The sequence below is a fragment of the Pezoporus wallicus genome, unplaced genomic scaffold, assembly GCF_028554395.1.
Source record: "Pezoporus wallicus isolate ANWC-B61680 ecotype Strahan unplaced genomic scaffold, APGP_CSIRO_Pwel_v1 contig_11546, whole genome shotgun sequence".
Lineage (NCBI taxonomy): Eukaryota > Metazoa > Chordata > Aves > Psittaciformes > Psittacidae > Pezoporus > Pezoporus wallicus.
This window is the reverse complement of record NW_026639324.1, coordinates 218679-236732: the sequence shown is the minus strand read 5'-3', so window position 1 is coordinate 236732 and position 18054 is coordinate 218679. Positions and strand designations below refer to the sequence as shown.

At 46.1% G+C, this 18054-nt stretch overlaps 2 protein-coding genes across 5 annotated transcripts in view; one reads left to right on the top strand and one right to left on the bottom strand.

Moving 5' to 3' along the window:
- The window catches only part of SGSH (N-sulfoglucosamine sulfohydrolase), a 291535-nt gene that overhangs the window by 140080 nt on the left and 133401 nt on the right, over positions 1-18054 (top strand). The window lies entirely within an intron of this gene.
- Positions 1-18054, bottom strand: part of RPTOR (regulatory associated protein of MTOR complex 1) — a 110886-nt gene that overhangs the window by 58930 nt on the left and 33902 nt on the right. For all 4 annotated transcript variants that reach the window (XM_057414226.1, XM_057414225.1, XM_057414228.1 and 1 more), the window contains exons 6-9: positions 17120-17295; positions 12999-13058; positions 5559-5659; positions 4467-4611 (exon numbers count right to left, since the gene is read on the bottom strand). In XM_057414226.1, the coding sequence (XP_057270209.1) occupies positions 4467-4611; positions 5559-5659; positions 12999-13058; positions 17120-17295 (482 nt within the window). The remainder of the gene's footprint in view (positions 1-4466; positions 4612-5558; positions 5660-12998; positions 13059-17119; positions 17296-18054) is intronic.

Below are 18054 nucleotides of genomic sequence, written 5' to 3'. Positions count from 1 at the left end.
TCCCACGACAGAAATACTCATCTAATTTGTCTCTATATTCTAATTTCAATTTCTCTTACCCTCCAGCACAAAGTCCCTATTCATGCACCCCAGACTCCATCTATCCCCACTCAGCCCAATCCCAGCTTCATTACAGCAGGAGTGCTGAAACTGTTAATAATTTAACGTAAGCTCATCCGTGCCTTTATTGCTTGCCAGAGGTGCTGCAAAGTTTGGGCTTTCAAGCAAGAAACAGACAGCTGAAGGTTCCAGCTCTGCTCAGTGGCCCCTTGATGGGGCAAACTCAGGAATCAGCTAGTAAAGGAAGCCCACAGTGACGCTCTAACTGCAGAAATGAAGCACAGCTGGAGAGGTGAGCATTAGTCTTCCTTCAGCCACATGTATGGTGGGACCTGCAGATCATGAAAGCACCTTTTCTGACACTCGTTTCTGGGCTGAGTCAGTGTCTGATGCTTGGAATCCTCATATCACGTGTTTTTATAACGTATTCTTGTTAACATTCTCTCTTCTGGGAACAGTCTGTATCATACTGCACCACACAGGAGATTGGTGAAAATGAGTATTTCTTACTGGGACAGTCATGCTGAGGAGCCACCATAGAGAAGCTGAGCTCCCCGTGGTCCTGGGGCTCAGGTGCCAGGGTACCCGCGTGGCTGGAATGGTGTTTCTGGAACCATTACATGCTTCAGACTGTATCAAACATGAGGGACAAGCTTCTTCATGTTTGTTTTTCCTGCAAGTACAGTTCAGCCAGGGTCCCTGCTTGATTGGACGTCAGACTTCAGCTGATTCTCCTGCTCCTCAGTGACACTGGGAACTCCCAAGGCCCCTCCAGGGATCCGGCTGGAAGCTGCTCAGACACAGGTGTCTGGAACAACAGCTACTGCTGTGAATACTTCGTACAACTCTGAAACCCTCCTTTCTTCTACCAATGCATTCCCCTGCTCTAGACACAACTTAAAGCACATGCTTTGCTGTTTTTGTCCATTGTCTCCATTAAACCATCCATAGTCCATTCATGGGTCTCGGAGACGTTAAGACGAACACACAGACACACAGAAAAATCTGGTTAAACCAGCAGTGTAATCTGAATTAATCTCATCCTTCAAATGCCAAGCAGTTCCAAATACCCTTTTGAACAACCCCTCCTTGCTGCCATACACAGCCTCTCCCTGTAGCTCAGAGACTCCTTTCTCTGAGCCAGCCGAGCAGCCCTGCATCCATCCTGCCACACTCCTCCAGCTCCTCTCCCACCTTTAATTGTGTTGCTACATTATGGTTTTCTTTTCAGCCAGAATTCCAAGCTTATTTTATTTGCAGTGTGTTATGACTTACTTCCAACCCAAATCTCATGATCACTGTACACGCTAGTGCAATATTTCTCTAATGGACAAATCAAAGCTCTTCCAAAGCATAATTAAGGTACTTTGTTTTAATATACGACCTGTGTTAGGAGATATTTCCAAATGCATTATTAGGCCTTTTCAAAGGCTGTGAATATAACTTGCTGGCAACAGCAGTAACATATAAACCATAATCCATCACAACAGAGATGAAGATGCTGACAGAGCATCAGGCCTCCTATTCTTACTGCACAATAGAGGGAACAACTCTGGAAGTTGAACAGTACAGCCAATCGATATATATTAATATTAATACCTGTATTATAGTAGTGCCTGCAGCAGCCAAGAACCTACAGTGCGAGGCACCAGGCAAACACAACCCAGAGGCTGTGCCCGGGAGGATTCATGCCTGAGCAGGGGAACCAGAGAAAGCCAATACAATAAGAAAGACACAACAGGAATATGTCAGAGCCCAACAAAGAGGGCAGGGTCACCGAGATGAGCTCTCCTGCTTCCTAAACACAGTTCTCTTGGTGAAATGAAAAGACTGGCAGCTTGTGGGTCAGATTTTCCCTTAAAAGTTTTCACTTTTCCTCAACTACTGGGGTAAAGGGGATGATGAACAGGGAGGTGAGAGTGGTCTCCCAAGCGAGCTGACAGAACAACAATTTAATAGGTCAAAATTGTTAAAAGTTGTTTCCAAAGGGCTTAACCAACAGAACTCCGACCCCCTGCAGCCCCTGTTCCACCAGGCCAGATCCCCAGATCATGAGACGTTGGAGCATGACTCGGGGGAAGCACCCAGTTCCAGTCACTATCCCAGCTGTGAATGGGGAAAACAGCTTGTGTCCAACAGCACAACAGATAATAACACAATAATCCCACAGTGCCTTTGTGAATGGAGGAGAAAAGCCCGGATGAGTGCCCAGAGGATAATGGAAAAGAAGAGGATATATGCACATACGCAGTGGGGAAGCTACAACAACACTCCACCACTTTGACTGTGAGCAGTAAGTTAAAACCCAAGTGAGCATCGCTGACAACCCAGCAGCCAGGACTCGCTCCCCAAAACACTGACATGCTGGGAATGGAAAAAATTAGTGAAGAGCCTCAAATAAACCAGCAGCCAGCAAACCCTTGCTGCATCATCCACCATGTAACGATGCGGATGCGGATCCAACGCGATCACCAAGTCATGTTGGAAGTCTCCTTTCCAACGCTCCTTTGGCCAACTCTCCTGCCCTCCAGCCACATCACCGAGGTTATCTGAACACTAAAGTGGGTTTGGAGGCTGCAGATCAGGGATCCATTAGAAAATTCTTGAATGAAAGGTGACAGATAAGTGACTATTTTTAGAAAACATTTAAGCAAGCCCCAAATTAGTTTCTAAATCCGTCCCCGCTGAAAGTTCACACTGCTGAACTGAGCCACCCCTGACAAAAGTGGAATTTTCCCTTTGCCACATTTGCTTCAAACTGCACATTTTTTGGAGGGCACTGAATAAAATGTGTCAGAGGATTCTCTGCTCACTGGCTGCCTGCTTTGCGTTTGGAATTCACAAGGAAAAGAGCCTTGTGGGTGACTTCTCCTGAGAATTTCTTCTTCTAGTAAATCCTAAAAAGTAGTGATGATGCTGTTAACCTGTGGTATGGTCTGGGGAGCTTTACAGAGGTATTTCCAGCACCATTCTGCAGCAGGAGAAATACAGTACAAGGAATGGACATCTAGAATCCATCATGCTACCATGCAGCTCTATAAGATAGAGAACGAGATCCAGTGATTTCTCCTTTCATTCCTGCGGTTCAGCATGTGAACAGTAACACCAACTCCACGTCAAGCCATACTCTCATAGGAAACCAAAATACAGGCTTTTAATACGCTGGCAATAAGAATGAATTATACTCCCATGAGGAACTGGAAATAGAGGCTTTTAATATGCTGGCAATGAGCTATAAATAACTCCAGAGATTTACTGGTTTAATTTCAACATCTCTGCAGTCGTGTTCCACCTTTCTGCAACATGGTTCTGCTGCTTGAGATGAGCCACATCCAGCAGCAGCATCACCTCAGAGCCACCATCTGAACTCTGGAGGGCTCTGTGCTCCTCACTGACAAACAGCCCAGTCCCTCATGTCACACAAGGTGAAGAACATAATTCGCTGGGTACAAGCTTGCAGCACACTTAGTGAGGCTGCCCAGCTCCAACTACTCCATCCAAAGCCTCCCTGTTGCCTCCACTCTCTTCAATAATTAAAGCAGCCTCACAATTGCCAGCAAACGCCTCTGCAGCGATAGCTTCCACCTGCAACTGCTGGGGGGCTCTGTCGTTAGCTCAGGGAAACCATGCCATGATTGCTGCTATCAGCCCTGCACTGATCACCATCACTCCATACGTTCCTTTTCCTCCACAATTTTATGGAGGAAACACATCAAAAGTGCAGGCAGATTAAGCCCACTCAGCTACCTTTACCTGTTGTTTTATTAGCCTTTTGGCATGCTACCCAGCTATCATCATCTCCTACAGGAACTAAGATAGCTTGACTGTACCAGCTTCTACTTAGCCAAATCTTGTACTGTTCTATTCTTAATCATAGTGAATAAATAAAAGCAAACATTTTTGGTATTACTGTTATTTTTATTATTATTGTTCACGGGACATTGGTTTGACAGTCAAACCCCCCTTTAAGAGCGCTTCAGTAACGGTGCCACCTCCACTTCCATTAATCATCCTAAAAGCACCACTAAAAGTTGATGAACTCTGCAGCAAAGAATTTCTTCTACTTCAGCATCCCAAGTTAAGAATTTTTCCTCAAGTCCTCAGCTCTCCCCATCCTTCCCAATCTGTGATCAGCTTTGCTTTGGGAAAATAAAGGTAACAGGTGCCCAACTTTTCTATTTGGAGGGAAAGACTGGAGTGACCTGATGCTGCTGTATCACAGAATCACATTATAATTATGCATGCACAGAGATGGCTATAACGCTGCCACAGGCTGTTTCAGTTTTGATCCTGGCTAAACCAGCGAAGCACTGTGCAGATTTCAGCAGTAACAATCTTTCATGACTACAGAGCCCGAAATCTCAAGGCACCAGCACGTGCCTCTGAAGCCACTGGCTGTCACTTACCACATGGCGTGCATGTAGGTGGGAGGCAGGCGGGGGCTGCTCACCGGGGTGCAGTTGTAGGATCTCATAATCCTTTCTGCCAAGAGAAAGTTCCGAAACAAACTGGCCACAAGCAGGTCCTGCCTGAAGAGCTTCTGGAAAAGGTCTGCCAAGAGAGCACGCGAGTTACTGGGTGTGTGCCTCCATAGCTTCAGTGCCTCAGGAAACATGCAAAAATCAGTTAAAACACAAAACCATGTTGACATCTTATTCCAGTTTGAAGGACTCTACACCAGCTCTGCAGTGACATGCTGTAACAACTGCTAAAAGGAAATCCTGCCTCCGAGTTCCCTTAAAGCAACACAGTGACTCCCCATTTTACATTAACAGAATCAAATACTTTTCTATATCAGGTTCTTTTTTGCCCTTTTAGATAAATTCCCTTGTTGGTGTTTCAGCCTGAGTTTTCAGAAGTTACTGAGGAAGAAGAGGACCTCTGTGCACTATTTAATCAAGAACTACACACCTGTAAACTGGCAGTTGGCTGTGCTTGTAAGAAGCCAAAAGGAATCCTAAAAGATAGCAAATGTGCTCTCTTCCATAGAGTCAAAGATGAATTTAGGTAGTGCTGAGCATCAGGAAGAGTGTAGCAGGAAGACTGTTCACACATTTGGCCACCCGTGTTCCAGAGTTATCAATTCAAAGCACAACAGGAATAGAGAAATAGGATGAAGTTACTGGTGGGGAACCCAGGCTGCCTTACCAGCAAAGAGGAAAGAACCCTTCATTTGTGATACTAACACAGGCTGGAAGAAAACAGATTGCTCTGTACAAGTACAGCAAGAACGAGAATCATTCAAGCTTAAAGCAATCATGTTAGCACTAGAAAAAGCCCTTCTGGTTTCTAATGATCAGGTTGCTGAAATGCTTCTGGTAAAAAGAGTGAATTAAAAAGTTTAACTAGCCTTGAGATCCAGTCTGATCTGTGCTCTCCATAGCAGGCTCTCATGTTCTCCTCCTGTCAGTGCCTCATTTATCTCACTCTTCACCCTTGTACTGTGAATAAGCGATGCTCGCTCCTGAGCGGACTCGGTTCGCCTGCCCAAGCCTTACCTCTAGGCAAGACGTTCCAGGCGATGGTGTCTGTGATAGCGGTGAAGATCCAGTTCAGCTCCCCCAGGGGGGTTCTCCTGTCATTCAGTCTGCCCGGGATCCTACAATGGGGAAAAATTCCATTGCCTGTTAAACCTTGTGACACGCACCCATGCACACCTCTGAGGCTCAGTCAAGGCCCACCAAATAATTCCAGACCTTAATTCTTCACAAAGAATTCATGTTGCTGACAGACTCCCCTTATCCAAAGTCTATTACATTTGAATTTGCTTGGGAGATGAACTGCCAGATAAAGGATGATAAAGCAGGAATCATTTACAGGTAACTGAGCTAAAGGAAAATGTCTGGGAAGGCATCACAGGGATGATGCGGAGCTCTGCGATGCAATGGAAATGCCTTTTTTCTTCCGAAGTACCACCCAGCTTCATTTTATCCATTATTCACTTCTTGCTGAAACATTTAATAATAAATATTGCAAACCACTTGCTCACCACCTGTAACATCCCTGTGTAAGAACTCCTGAGGGATCATATTCCAGGAAAAAAAACAATTATTGTTCTTTAAACATTTATTATTCCAAGCACCAACACGCCATTCAGCAGCGGTGGACAGCGCTGTCCCACCAGGAATCTTCTTGTTCCCAGGATCCTGCTTTTGTAGACTGAAACAAGTCATCCAGGAGCTGAACAAAGATCTCATTCTGTATCTGCTCACCAGTGAGGTCCAAAGACACTACAGGACCAACATGTAATCTGATTTCTGTGATTGCAGAGACTGAAAATCAGGCTGCCCTAACCCAAAATCAATGCACACAAAGCTGTTTAAAGGAGGAAAAGCTGTGAGCTGGTCTTCAGCATCTCTCAGCTTCTGCCTCCAGCCTGACCAGCTTTCCTCACTCACTTCCTAACGCTTATTTGCTGCTCCTAAAAACACAAACAAGAAGGAAAAAAAACCACCCACCCACCCACGATGAACAGACTCATCCTGGGCTCTCTTATTAACACTCAGCCACTCACATAGCAAATACAACCCAGTGCCCTCAAGCAGAGCCTCTTCCCCTTGAGAAGGTACCAGAGCGGATGGGGAAACTTCGGAAACATGCACCCAATCCAGTAAGGCATCCTATGATTTAATCCCAACACACCCCAGCTTCCCTCCTGGAACAAGTTTCAAATCTTAGAAGGATCAAGACAAACTACATGAAGCCCTTTCTCTATAGCAACTTACTCTCCTGCTCTGTACAGCACACACAGGTTCAGATGAAGCATATTCCCTTGTATAAACATAGTTTCTAAACCAGCCTGAAATTAACATCTTATAAAGAATTCCTGTCTGTCTTGATACCAGAGGAAAAACCTACATCTCTGAGCCAGCATTTGTTAACCGAGCCCCAGAGCAAGCGGAGGAAACCCAAGGCCACTGCTCTTGTGAGGATTTCACAACAATATTTGCATTGCAGAACACCCTCTGCAGCATTTCCAAGTCAGAACATGATTAAGTAGACGCTGAAAAGATCTTTGCCAAGATTCCCAGCAAGCCAAACGCTGAACCTAAACCATCTGATGGCCACTTCCAAGGCAGCTTTCAGCCAGAAAACCTGCACCATGGCATGATGTTACAGCAACCAACCACAACACGGGCCAGAGTCAGAAGAGATCTCGACACAAACCAATGCACTGTGTGTTTCTTCACACACTTATAAACAGCTATTTGAAATAATCAGTTATGCTCTTTTTTAACATCATCTATCCCTCCCTTAAGGGAGCAGAGGTCACTTGACTTGTTATTTCTGTATGGTTCCACTACACAAACACACTCACTGTCCTTTTTCAGGTAAAATACTTCGGATGAGTACATTTCCCTGTACAACCTCCTCTTTCTTCTTTTCCTTTCTGTCTGGGCACGCATCTACAGAACCAGAACGTCACAAGGCTCCAGAAAGTCTTTTTCCCCACGAGGAACATTGCTGTCGTCCTCATCGCTTCTCCTGATGTCTTCCACATTAAGCTCTGACAATCAGCAAGAGCCTCTGACAGTGAGGACAAAGCAGACCTCATCTGTAAAAACTGTTTCTGAGCGAGGGGAAGAAAAGGGAAAAAGGGCAGCACGTCCCAGCTGCTCGCTGCAACTGAACATCTCCAGACTCTCAATTGTTCCTTCATCAACTTCCCGACAGACGCCTTCACTGAGACCTAAATCTGTTGTGCAAAGCGAGGACTACAAAATGTCAGGGTCACGGAGGAGCTCGTGCAAGGGGCAACCATCAACCACCTTGTCAAAAAGTCACCAGAATCCCATGAATCAGTTTCACTACAGGGGAAGCATGTGCCCCAAAGGATGCCAGGTTCTCCCTTCAATGGGCTCCATCGGTATCTCTTCTTTTGGAATGTAATACATACAAATACTGGGATATGCAGCATCACACTTGGATTTCAGAACACAAGCTGCTTTGGTACTGATGTATCAAATACCTGCCCACATTCACAATGATTTTAAACAGAAAATAACACAAGGACATTTCCCTTTTCGTTCCTCCAGGGGAAAAGGGACACCACAGCTATCAGTCCCATGAGCAGGAACATAATACAGTGCTGTGGACACCTCTAGAACTGGCAAGAGCTCGTTAGACAGGATCAGCACAGTTCATGTGCTCAGAGACAACATGTTCTCATCACAAAAGGAGAGCAGTGAGGCAGGTGGCAAGCCACTGGGCTCCCAAAACCTTGGGAACTACTCGAGTAAGACAAAACCTCTGAGGTTCTTCAGCCATTTGTTCGAGAGTGCTGCAGAGCTCTGTACACCAGTGCTCCGTCTCTCATCTCTCCGTACGAAGACACGAATGAAGTGTTGCCATGAAAACCACCCTTTCGAGTGCTATCTTCACGCCGGCTTTACAATAGGCTTTGCCTACACGAGAGGCTGATACCCTGTAACAATGGTGAGAAAATGAAACACTCCATTTCAATAAACCCCAGTTTATTACAGAAGAGGAACTTTCCAGAATAGCATTTTCAATAGCAAAGTTTTGCCTCAGCTCAAGTGCTAATGAGGGAGGTATTGCCAACAGGCAGCGTGGCACAGCACCCTGTCAGACCAGGGCTAAAACCACTCAGTACAAGACATCCTGAAACATGCTCTAACACCATCTACTGAATCTTCCAGAAGAAAATAAAGGTGCCTGCCCTCGCTCAAAAGGCAAACTCAAAATGACCCTTTTCCCACTAGAAATGAAATAATAACTATAAAGCCCCAGGCTGCAGCATGTCAGCATGTGAAATGGTTGAGCAGGTATCTGCAGGGACATCTCACCTTGTGCTACTTGTAACGACAGAGAGATCAGGGTCCTGTCAACAGCAGAACCATTGCTCTGTCTTCAGCTGCCTTTATGCACTTGCCCAAGAGGCAGCAGGATTTGTCCCTGCCCAGTCCTGCTGAAACAGAGCTCTTTTCTAGTAGCCAAATGCCCTTCCCCACCATGTTTGAATCCTGATGATTTCTACCAAGCCTCTGTACCAGCAGCAATGGCAGCATCTCCTCTCATCAGGCAGCAGGGTGTTCCAGGGCATTATCAGTATTATTTTAGAAGGCAGTATTGATTCTTGTTGGAAATACCATTTCAGTTTAGCAGTTGGCCTCGTCTGCTTACACAGCAACGCCCATTTTGTTTGTTCAGACCCAAGCACAAGCCAGGAAGGTTATTCCATGCCTGGGCAGCTTTCGTCCTTCTGACCTTTTCGAACAAACCACCATTTCCAGTGACTTTCCACACAGCAAACTCTCTTCCCAGACTGATGTGAGGAATTCAAATAGTCAGCAGAAAGCTGCTGGTGGTTATGAAGCTCTGATGGCCCCAGGCGATGCTAATGGACCCCACCAGCCACAGTGGGCAGGACACCAGCCAGGCAGAGGAAATGGCACTGGAAGGGACTGGAACAGCCGATAGTGCCTACTGGGATCACCCAGGGAAAGAATCCCTGCTCAGCTGCTCTCCTTCGCCTGCCCTGCCATTTCCCATCCTCAAGGCAAGTGCTTAGCCAAGTCCTGAGAGCACACACCAAAGGTGGCTGTTAGAGCACAGCAGAAGTGCTACATTTCCCCCAGTTACATTACTTTTGCCATATAATATCATGGGATTTTCTTTTCCTACTTTATCTTTCAAGTGGCTCCTACTGAACCATTACTCATCAATAGCCAACAACATTAAAACATTCATAATTTCCAGGCTGTGACATTTGACAATACTTCAGATGGAAACAAACATTAATTTTAGTCTCAGATTTGTTATTTCTCATGATCTTCAGCAATGGGCTTTGTGCTGGTGAGTGACAGCAGAGATGGGCTCTGCTCTCGGCACAGCAGCAGCTCAGGCTGCAGCCAGACGCAGCTCTCCCACGCTGCTCCTGCCTATGTGACGCAGAGCTGACAGTCAGAAAAGGTCCTTTGTCACCAAGCCCTGCGAGCAGGGCCGAGGCTCCTTCCTGCTTGTGAACGTGAGCTCTGGTGCCATGCTCATGTGCTCATCTGAAAAGATGGTTTTCTAAGTGGCCTCCCCAGAAGCACCAACAGCCCCCGGCTCACCGGGAGTTTTTTGTTCAGAGAATTCCATCCTTCTGCAACAGGGACCCAGAGAAAAAGAAATCCCAGGAAGCAACATCCCACCCCTGCTCTCTGGAGAACGTGACTTCAGGAGGGAGCCTAATGCAGCGACATGGATCAAAGCATCATTCTTGTGCATCCCTGGCTCTCAGCACCCGGCTTTGTATTCCCACCCTACTCCAAGTGAAACGATTCCTTAGGGTTTTTCCCAAAATGTTTAAAAAGCAGATCACAGCCCCAGCTCATCCCACTCAACAGCCACACAAGTTGTGCCAACAGAGACGGTGGGACACTGGTGATCCAACAGGACAGACCAACCAAGGCAGTGGGAACACCCGACATCACTGCTGCCACCAAAAGGCTTTAGGAAGTGGCAGCCCAAGGTTCCCAAATTCCCAGTACTTCACCAACATCATTTTCCTGTCTGGCTCCAGCAAAGATCCTTATTTTTAAACTAGGGATTATTGTGGCTTCATCTCCAAAGATGTTTGATCTAACCGCACATCAGGATACACCCCAGGCCCAGTCATCAGGCCCTGGGTTAGCCCAGACAATCAGCAATCTGAGCTCCTCACAGAAGGCACAGCCTCAGTCAGTCCCCAAGTCTGCAGCTTAACTGCCAGACAAACTCCTTCCCCAGTTTTAAAGATAACCAAATCATAAATTACAGTGTACACACAGCCAACGCAGGAGGTCTTCCAGCCCTATCTCGAGACTGGAATAAAACCCACGTGTTTCCTGTAACTGGTACAGATTGAAATAATAATAATATCCCCAGGAACCTACTTCTGGCACACTTTCCATGAAAACAGCCATTAAAAAATGCACATTTCCTGTAATACTGACCTTTAAAAACCAAGAATACTGAAGAAAACTTCTTTTCCCTGTAAACCATTATTTAAAGAGCATTTAACACTCAGCAGCACATCCGAGTGTTCCATGAAGCCGACTCTAGAGCCACCTGGCTCAGACCTTCCCTGACCCTTGCCATACGTTCCTTGATTAGGTACACTCTCGTAGCAATGTTAATTGCAATTAACATACCACTGTCATTGCTCTGGAACACGTTTATCCAGTGGCCTGAGGTGACCCCAGCCCACACTGGTGATGCCCATCAGTTCTTCACACCCCAAATCCCACCCTGAGCACACAGCAGAGCAAGGTGAAGCCCTGGGGAGGTTTTACATTTCCCTCCTGCTCCTCATCTCCTGAAAGCCAAAAGGAAAACAAAGCCCACCACATTTTACCATGGCTTTCAGAGAAAACAACAGCCAGTGGTGGACCCTCTCCTAGGCTGCCACATCTCTGAAACTGCCCTGATGCTGCCTCTGACAGATGGGATCCTGTCTCTATTATTCTAGTTGTAAATTGAAAAATTATTCTTATTTGTCAAGATTAGTGCCTCTGAAATACAGCTGTACGAGAATCATTACTCAGCTTCCCCAGCTGAGATGAGGTGGGATAATCAGGTTTTCACATATAAAATGAGCATGATTAAATACCTCAAGACTACTGATGAGCCCGACTCTTCTAAAATACATGTTGGGGAAGAGGCAGTAGCACCGAGAAGCATTTTTAACCCCACCTGAATGTAAAACACGCAGGTCAACATGGAGTGATTTACTGAAGCAAAATCTGAACGAGAAACGTTCGCAGAGGCAATCTTAGCCTCATGGCTTCTGCTGTAACAGGTAATTGCGACTGGCAGCAGGAGCAATGAAGGATTCCTGCACCTCGCCGCACCAGGCAGCGCCTTATTAAAGCACCAGGAAGTATGATAATGTATTTCTATTAAGAATTCACGCTTATTATGCAGATTCCTGTTCTCCTGACCCCTTCCGGGACGCCCTTCAATTCTTCAGTCTCCATCTCACACAAAGGATGCTACCTGGACTCCGGACACCCGTGTGGCACAAGAGTTCTAATTAATCAACAGCTGCATTTCTAAGTCAACATTTCTCAGAAATCAAATGAATGATCCCTAATGAATCACTCCCAGGCAGTTTGTGTGTGTGTGTGTGTGTGTGTGTGTGTGTGTGTGTGTGTGTGTATCAGTGGTCCAAGCACAGGGCATTCAAAAGCAATCTGCAGGGAGCACAGAGCTACCGCAGCTCATGGCTGCGAGCATCTGCTGCTGGTCTTTAAGAATATGCTTCCCATGAAAAAAGATAGAAAAATCAAGAAAATCTTAAAACCCAAGCATACAGTGGACAATCACTATTATTAATAATTCAAAGTCTCCTTTGTTTGTACAAACTGAATCTGACAAACAGTTGTCCTGGTTAATCAGTTTGCCTCAGCTGCCTGACAACCAGTAATTATGCTCGAATATCGCCTGGATAAAAGGATTAGAACACATTTCAGTGGTGTTACGTCTGAAACATAACAGCACCATCAGACAAAGAACACGAGGCCAGCACGGTGATGACGTGCCAAACCATCTTTGGCTGTGTGTTTTCCTATTTCTGAGCTGGTTTTGGTGTCGTGGGGTGCTGTGAAGCGAGCGTGGCTGCGAGCATGGCTCTGCTGGGCAAAGCCCACACCAAAACCAGGGCTGGGCTCCAGAACATGGCCATGACCTGTGTCTGTGGTTGCCATCTCACTGCAGCACAAGCAGAAAAAACTACAGGACCCAAAGCTCCTGGAGCACAGCAAAGCCCGCCTCGCTTTGACGGCCACAGTTTATTTCAGCACAGGGGAAGGCAAGAAATGACAAACACCATAGGTGCAGACCTGAAAAGCTTTCCAAAGAAATTTCCTCGCAGACAAACAAGAGAAATGCAAGAAATAACATGGACATGAAGAGCGACAGGGGATAAAGAATAACCGTAAAATTTGGCTTACTTCTCTATTAAATCCAGTGTGACTCCTGGCACCAGCCTGACACTCTTCTGCATACAGAACCTGTGGGGAAGAGAATAAAACAAAACACACTAATTGACTATTTAATGACAGGGTTCTGCGGAAAGAATATGGAAGGAGGTTTCCTTATTACAGTGCTTCTGCTTTTAAAACAGTGTTTGGGTAGCAAACTTTGCTACAGCATAATAAGAATGAAGCAAAGCCCTCAGTGTTTGTCACACTCATGATTATGCGGCAATTTCCATCGTCAGGTGTCAAAACTGGGGTATTTAACTGTCACAGTGACAAGTTTTCCAGCGCGGAGCAGGGGAAAAGGGCTCGCAGTCATCCCGCACGGTCCCTCGGGAGGAGCAAGACAACACGAGAGCCAAGGAGGTTTATGCCTCTGGAATAATGATCAGCGTTGGCTGGGCTTCCCTGAAGAGATCTGGCGCTGCAGGCAGGGGAGGGAGCGCGGGAGGGAGCGACAGGGATGCGGCAAGTCCAAACGCCTCCGTTGTTCAATTAAAAAAGTGCTGACTCCACTTCCTCAGCACTCCACAAGCACTGCTTCAGGAAGGCCAGCCCTGGAAACACAGGGCCCTGCTGGCACTATGCTTCCTGTGCCTAGAAAACCCCCGAAGTGCCTAAAGCCAAGGGGGTGTGGGAAGACAAGTCACTGCCGGCTGCTTCCCAGTGTCTCTCACTCCTCCAGCACTCTGGGATGTGCACTGTGGCCCAGGGGACAGACCTGGGAAACGACAGACCTGGGAAGGAAAACCAGCAAATTCATCTTGAGAAATGACTTCCTCAGAGGTTTCACTGCATTCCCAGCCCATTTTCCCTGTAGTTCAGAAATCCACTCTGCCAGGAACAGAAGATCCATGGACAGCGTGGAGCAGGAGGGCCCAGCTGCCCTCCTGCAACAGGAGCCCTTGAGGTCTCAAGTGCTGGTTGGTGTCATCAGCACAAACATCGGGTGAACTACGTTAGAGCTGCACATAACCACGCCAGTAAATGCCAGGCTGAAAGAAGAAAACCAGAAATATACATAACAGCCCCACTGGTTCTGCTCAGGTATCACAGGAGGGTTCCAAAACTCAGTTTAGTTTCTCTAAATAAATTTGGGACCAAGGACTAGCTCAGGTAACCCTCAAAAATCTCAAGCAGAAAGAAATGGGTTAAACCCCCTCCACTTTAAACGCCTGCTTTAATTGATCCAATGGAACATGAGCTGTCACAGCTTAAGTTTTTGTTTCCATGTACTTACAAGGTTGCTGCATCACCATCCTGGTGTACAAACTGCACATCTGAGCCTGAGCAGCTCCCAGACCTTTCGCTTCTTTGTGGTTTGGGGGTTTCCAGCACTCTTCAGGAGCCCTATTACTGCTCTTTAATGAGTGGGATACCATGGTTCAAAGCCATGGAGTCCTTCAGACAATTCAGACAAGCACAGCCTCTTCCCTGATGTGTTAAATCCTGAACATACAATTGCAGCTGGTTTATCTCTTAAGGGATCGAAGATAACACCAGCATATGACGCACCATTGATCCTAGCATCCAGTATAGTTGCTTTTTGCTTTAGAGAGCATGAGATACACGGATCTGCCTGAACCGGGGCACCAAACACACACTAATTTCTGCCTCTTCCTGCAATAGCTGCATTTATGTCCCGATTAGTGCATGTCAGTCAAGATTACCAAAGCAGACAGCTTATCTCTAAGCTTGTCTCACAGCTCTACGTAGTTACAACATATATTTGGAATATGTCAGCTCACAACAGCCACTACACGTGAAGATAATCACTACCAGAATTCATACACTGGGCTCCCGGAGCTGTCAGGCCATACTGAAGTCTCATGGACCACATTCAGAAGGGCACGACCAACCCGGGTTTCTCTCACCAGCACTGGCTTTTCTTCCCCTGAAATCAGACTGAAGCTGCAGCCCCATCTGATGAGGGATTCTTGTCCATCAGTTGTTTACTTACAGCACAGAGCACAAAATGGGATGTACAGAAATTTATTCATCAAACTTTTATTTGCCCATAAATTCAGTGTATGAAACCTCATTAGCCTGTCAGTCCAGAATGGCCAACTCAGTGCATTTCCAAAGCAATTCTGCAGGGCTCGGATCAGCCCTGCTAAAAGGGTGAGACTGAAGCAATGAGAAGTTTTAATGACCCAGATTTCCATCTCTATTTTCAGTTAACTGTCTGCTTTAGGACACCGACACAATTTGCATCAAGCACCTGGAATGCAGGAGGAGGCTCTGGCTGTGTATGGATTCTGTTAACAGCAGTAACAGTGCTCTGCAGGCAGGCACTTCTTATGGATAAAACCACAACTGTAATAATGCCAATCAACAGGGACTATAAAAGGAGCATAATCTTTATCAGAGAATAGAGGTGTGTAAGCAACACACATAGATTTGATTTGACTTCCTGCTACATCATTGGATTTGAGGTAGTAGGGAATGCTGTACTATCCAGAGTTCACACGGTGTCTACCAGCACCAGTCCCTCGCAGAGCTGAGGTGAGTTTTACATCCTTGCCTAGCTGCATTTCTACAAATGCATTTCCTGTCAGACACTAACAAGACCCAGCTCTGAGTATCTCATGCTTACGCCACATGTAGCTCTGCAGGAGAACCTGCCCTGAACACCCCCTCAGCTACGTTCCCATGGAGATGAGTAACAGAAAATTCCTGAGCAGATCATACCATCAAAACAAACCCCAACCTTCCTCAGTGCGCATGGAGAAAACCAACATCATAAAATGCCCCACAACACCCAAACCCAAAGCCCCTCTCACACAGCCACAGCATTTTCACTTCAAATATGGCCCTGCTAACCACAAGGGAAAAACAACACAATGCTTTGTTTTTACAGCAGAAGAAGGAGAAAGTAAGAGGAAAAGGATTTTAAAGCCATGAGAGAAGCACCTACCTGCCTAATGTACTTAGAGGCTTGCCATCCCTCAGATGAAACTCCAGGCTAGTCTCCCATAACTTCAGACTCCTGGTCCATGAAACCTGGGTCAGAAAAACCCTTTCCTCCCCAGCTCCCTCAAACCTTCCCCTGAAACTATTCCTAATGTCACTGAGGCTCTTAGCCCGGCTTTTCCACATCACCCAAGGCTTCTGCCTGTGTTGACAAGCTGTGACTCTCTTCTGCGAGAAAACACCCTGCGAGCTCATGAAATCAAAACTGGGATTAAGGAATGGAACAAATCTTGTGCTGCCCCTCACACGAGCAGAAGGGATCAGTCAGAGGCACCCAGTATCTGAACCAGAACCTGCTCAAATGAACTCGCTTCGTCGGTTGCTTATTTAAGTCAGAAAGCGTGTAAGAACTGCAAATTATTCCGAGTGTCTCCAAAAGACAGCTAATAGCTCCTGAAGCTGCAGTGATGCCACTGCTTACCACTGCTGCCATGGCTATAGGCTTCCCCCTGCTTTAACCCCGCCTAGCGAATGCCCTCAAGTTTTTCATTCTCGACGACACAAAACCTTGAGAGGATGGAGTGAAGCGTGCTGGTTAGGAACGAGTCGGTGAGCTACCAGACTCCTCACACCAGCTCCTAGGCCAGCACCACGATTACTCATGATCATCTCCATTGTTGGGTAAAAATACTGCTCCTGGAAAGCTTCTGTAGCAGCCTTTGAGAACTTTCTGCCTAATTAACTTGGGCTGTCATTCCAGAGCATCTTTCTTTGCTTTATCGCTCAATTTCTTTCACTACAGCATTATTTAGTGCTACTGTATTATTTACAGCAACTGCAATATTTGGAATATGATTTGTACAAAGGACAATTTACCAAAAGTTATATTGCACTATGAACTATTTCTGCTCTCTGAAGTAGATACTTAATTCCCAGAACAGTAAATCCCTTAATCTAAGCAAACCTAGATATTGAGCTGGAAACTAAAACGTAATAAGTAGAAGATCACAATATTTGCACCTTTCTAGTTCCGATTAATAAAATGCTGTCCCAAATGCATAGTTCAAATCCTGTAATTCAATATTGCAGGGAACCTTTAGGTTGGATTAACAAAGCTATCGTTTCAACAGACAAGCTACCCAAATTACACACTTGCCATCGACACTGAGGAAGATACTCACCATCTCAGAGCGATTTTGATGGGTGTAGTAAGGCATGACGTGAACAGGTCGGCCGGCAGGTCTGGGATCATGGGGAGCAGCTCGTTGGCCTCGCAGGCTGCCAGCTGGATGCAGTTCTTCATCGAGGGGGGCAAAGGCATTTGGGCGAGTGGATGGTTGGGGTTAATTGCAGCCACCTGAAGAGATCAAGGAGATCACCCATGTAGTGAATCAGGAAGGTGAGGTGCTAGGCCATTTTGAAAATAACCAAGTCAAAGCTTGGTGGATCTCTGGATCCCGAGTTGTTTATGACTGCAGAAGCACCAACCATCATTTTAACTCGCACAGAATTAACAGTATTTAAAGGGCATTGACCACACACCAAACCCAGCAACGTGCAACAGCCTGAACTGTGATCACCACTTCAGAGTCTTCAGTTCACATCTGCCAGCTTGGAGTCAAGCACTGTGGAAGCAAGTTAAGCAAAACTCATCCTTCTCATGGCCCATAACCATTCACCACAGATGGCAGAATAGCTTCAAATGGAAAAATGCAATTCATTTGGCTGAACTAAGCAGGAATTCCTGCCATGAACCATAAAGACAACTCTTGTCGGTAGCCAGAAGAATCCTGAACACCCTGTGTTTCTCCCCATACAGCGTTCTACTTCACTGGAGCAAAAAGGTCAAGCTGGAGAAGGGAAGAGAGAAAATTACCCTGTGTAAGCACAGAGGCTACCTTCCAACAAAAAGAGAAAAGGAAACGTGCACTGCCTCCTGCAATGCAACCATTAAAGTACCAGCAGATACAAACCTTAATGCTTTAGTAGAAGGGTTCAAGGTCCTTACCCGTACTCCTCTGGATGGAAAAATGTGTTAATTTCTGCACTAGGCACTGAATCTTACACTGAAAAATAACTCTAAAGTAAGGTCTGTGCATCTCAACATCTAGAACTG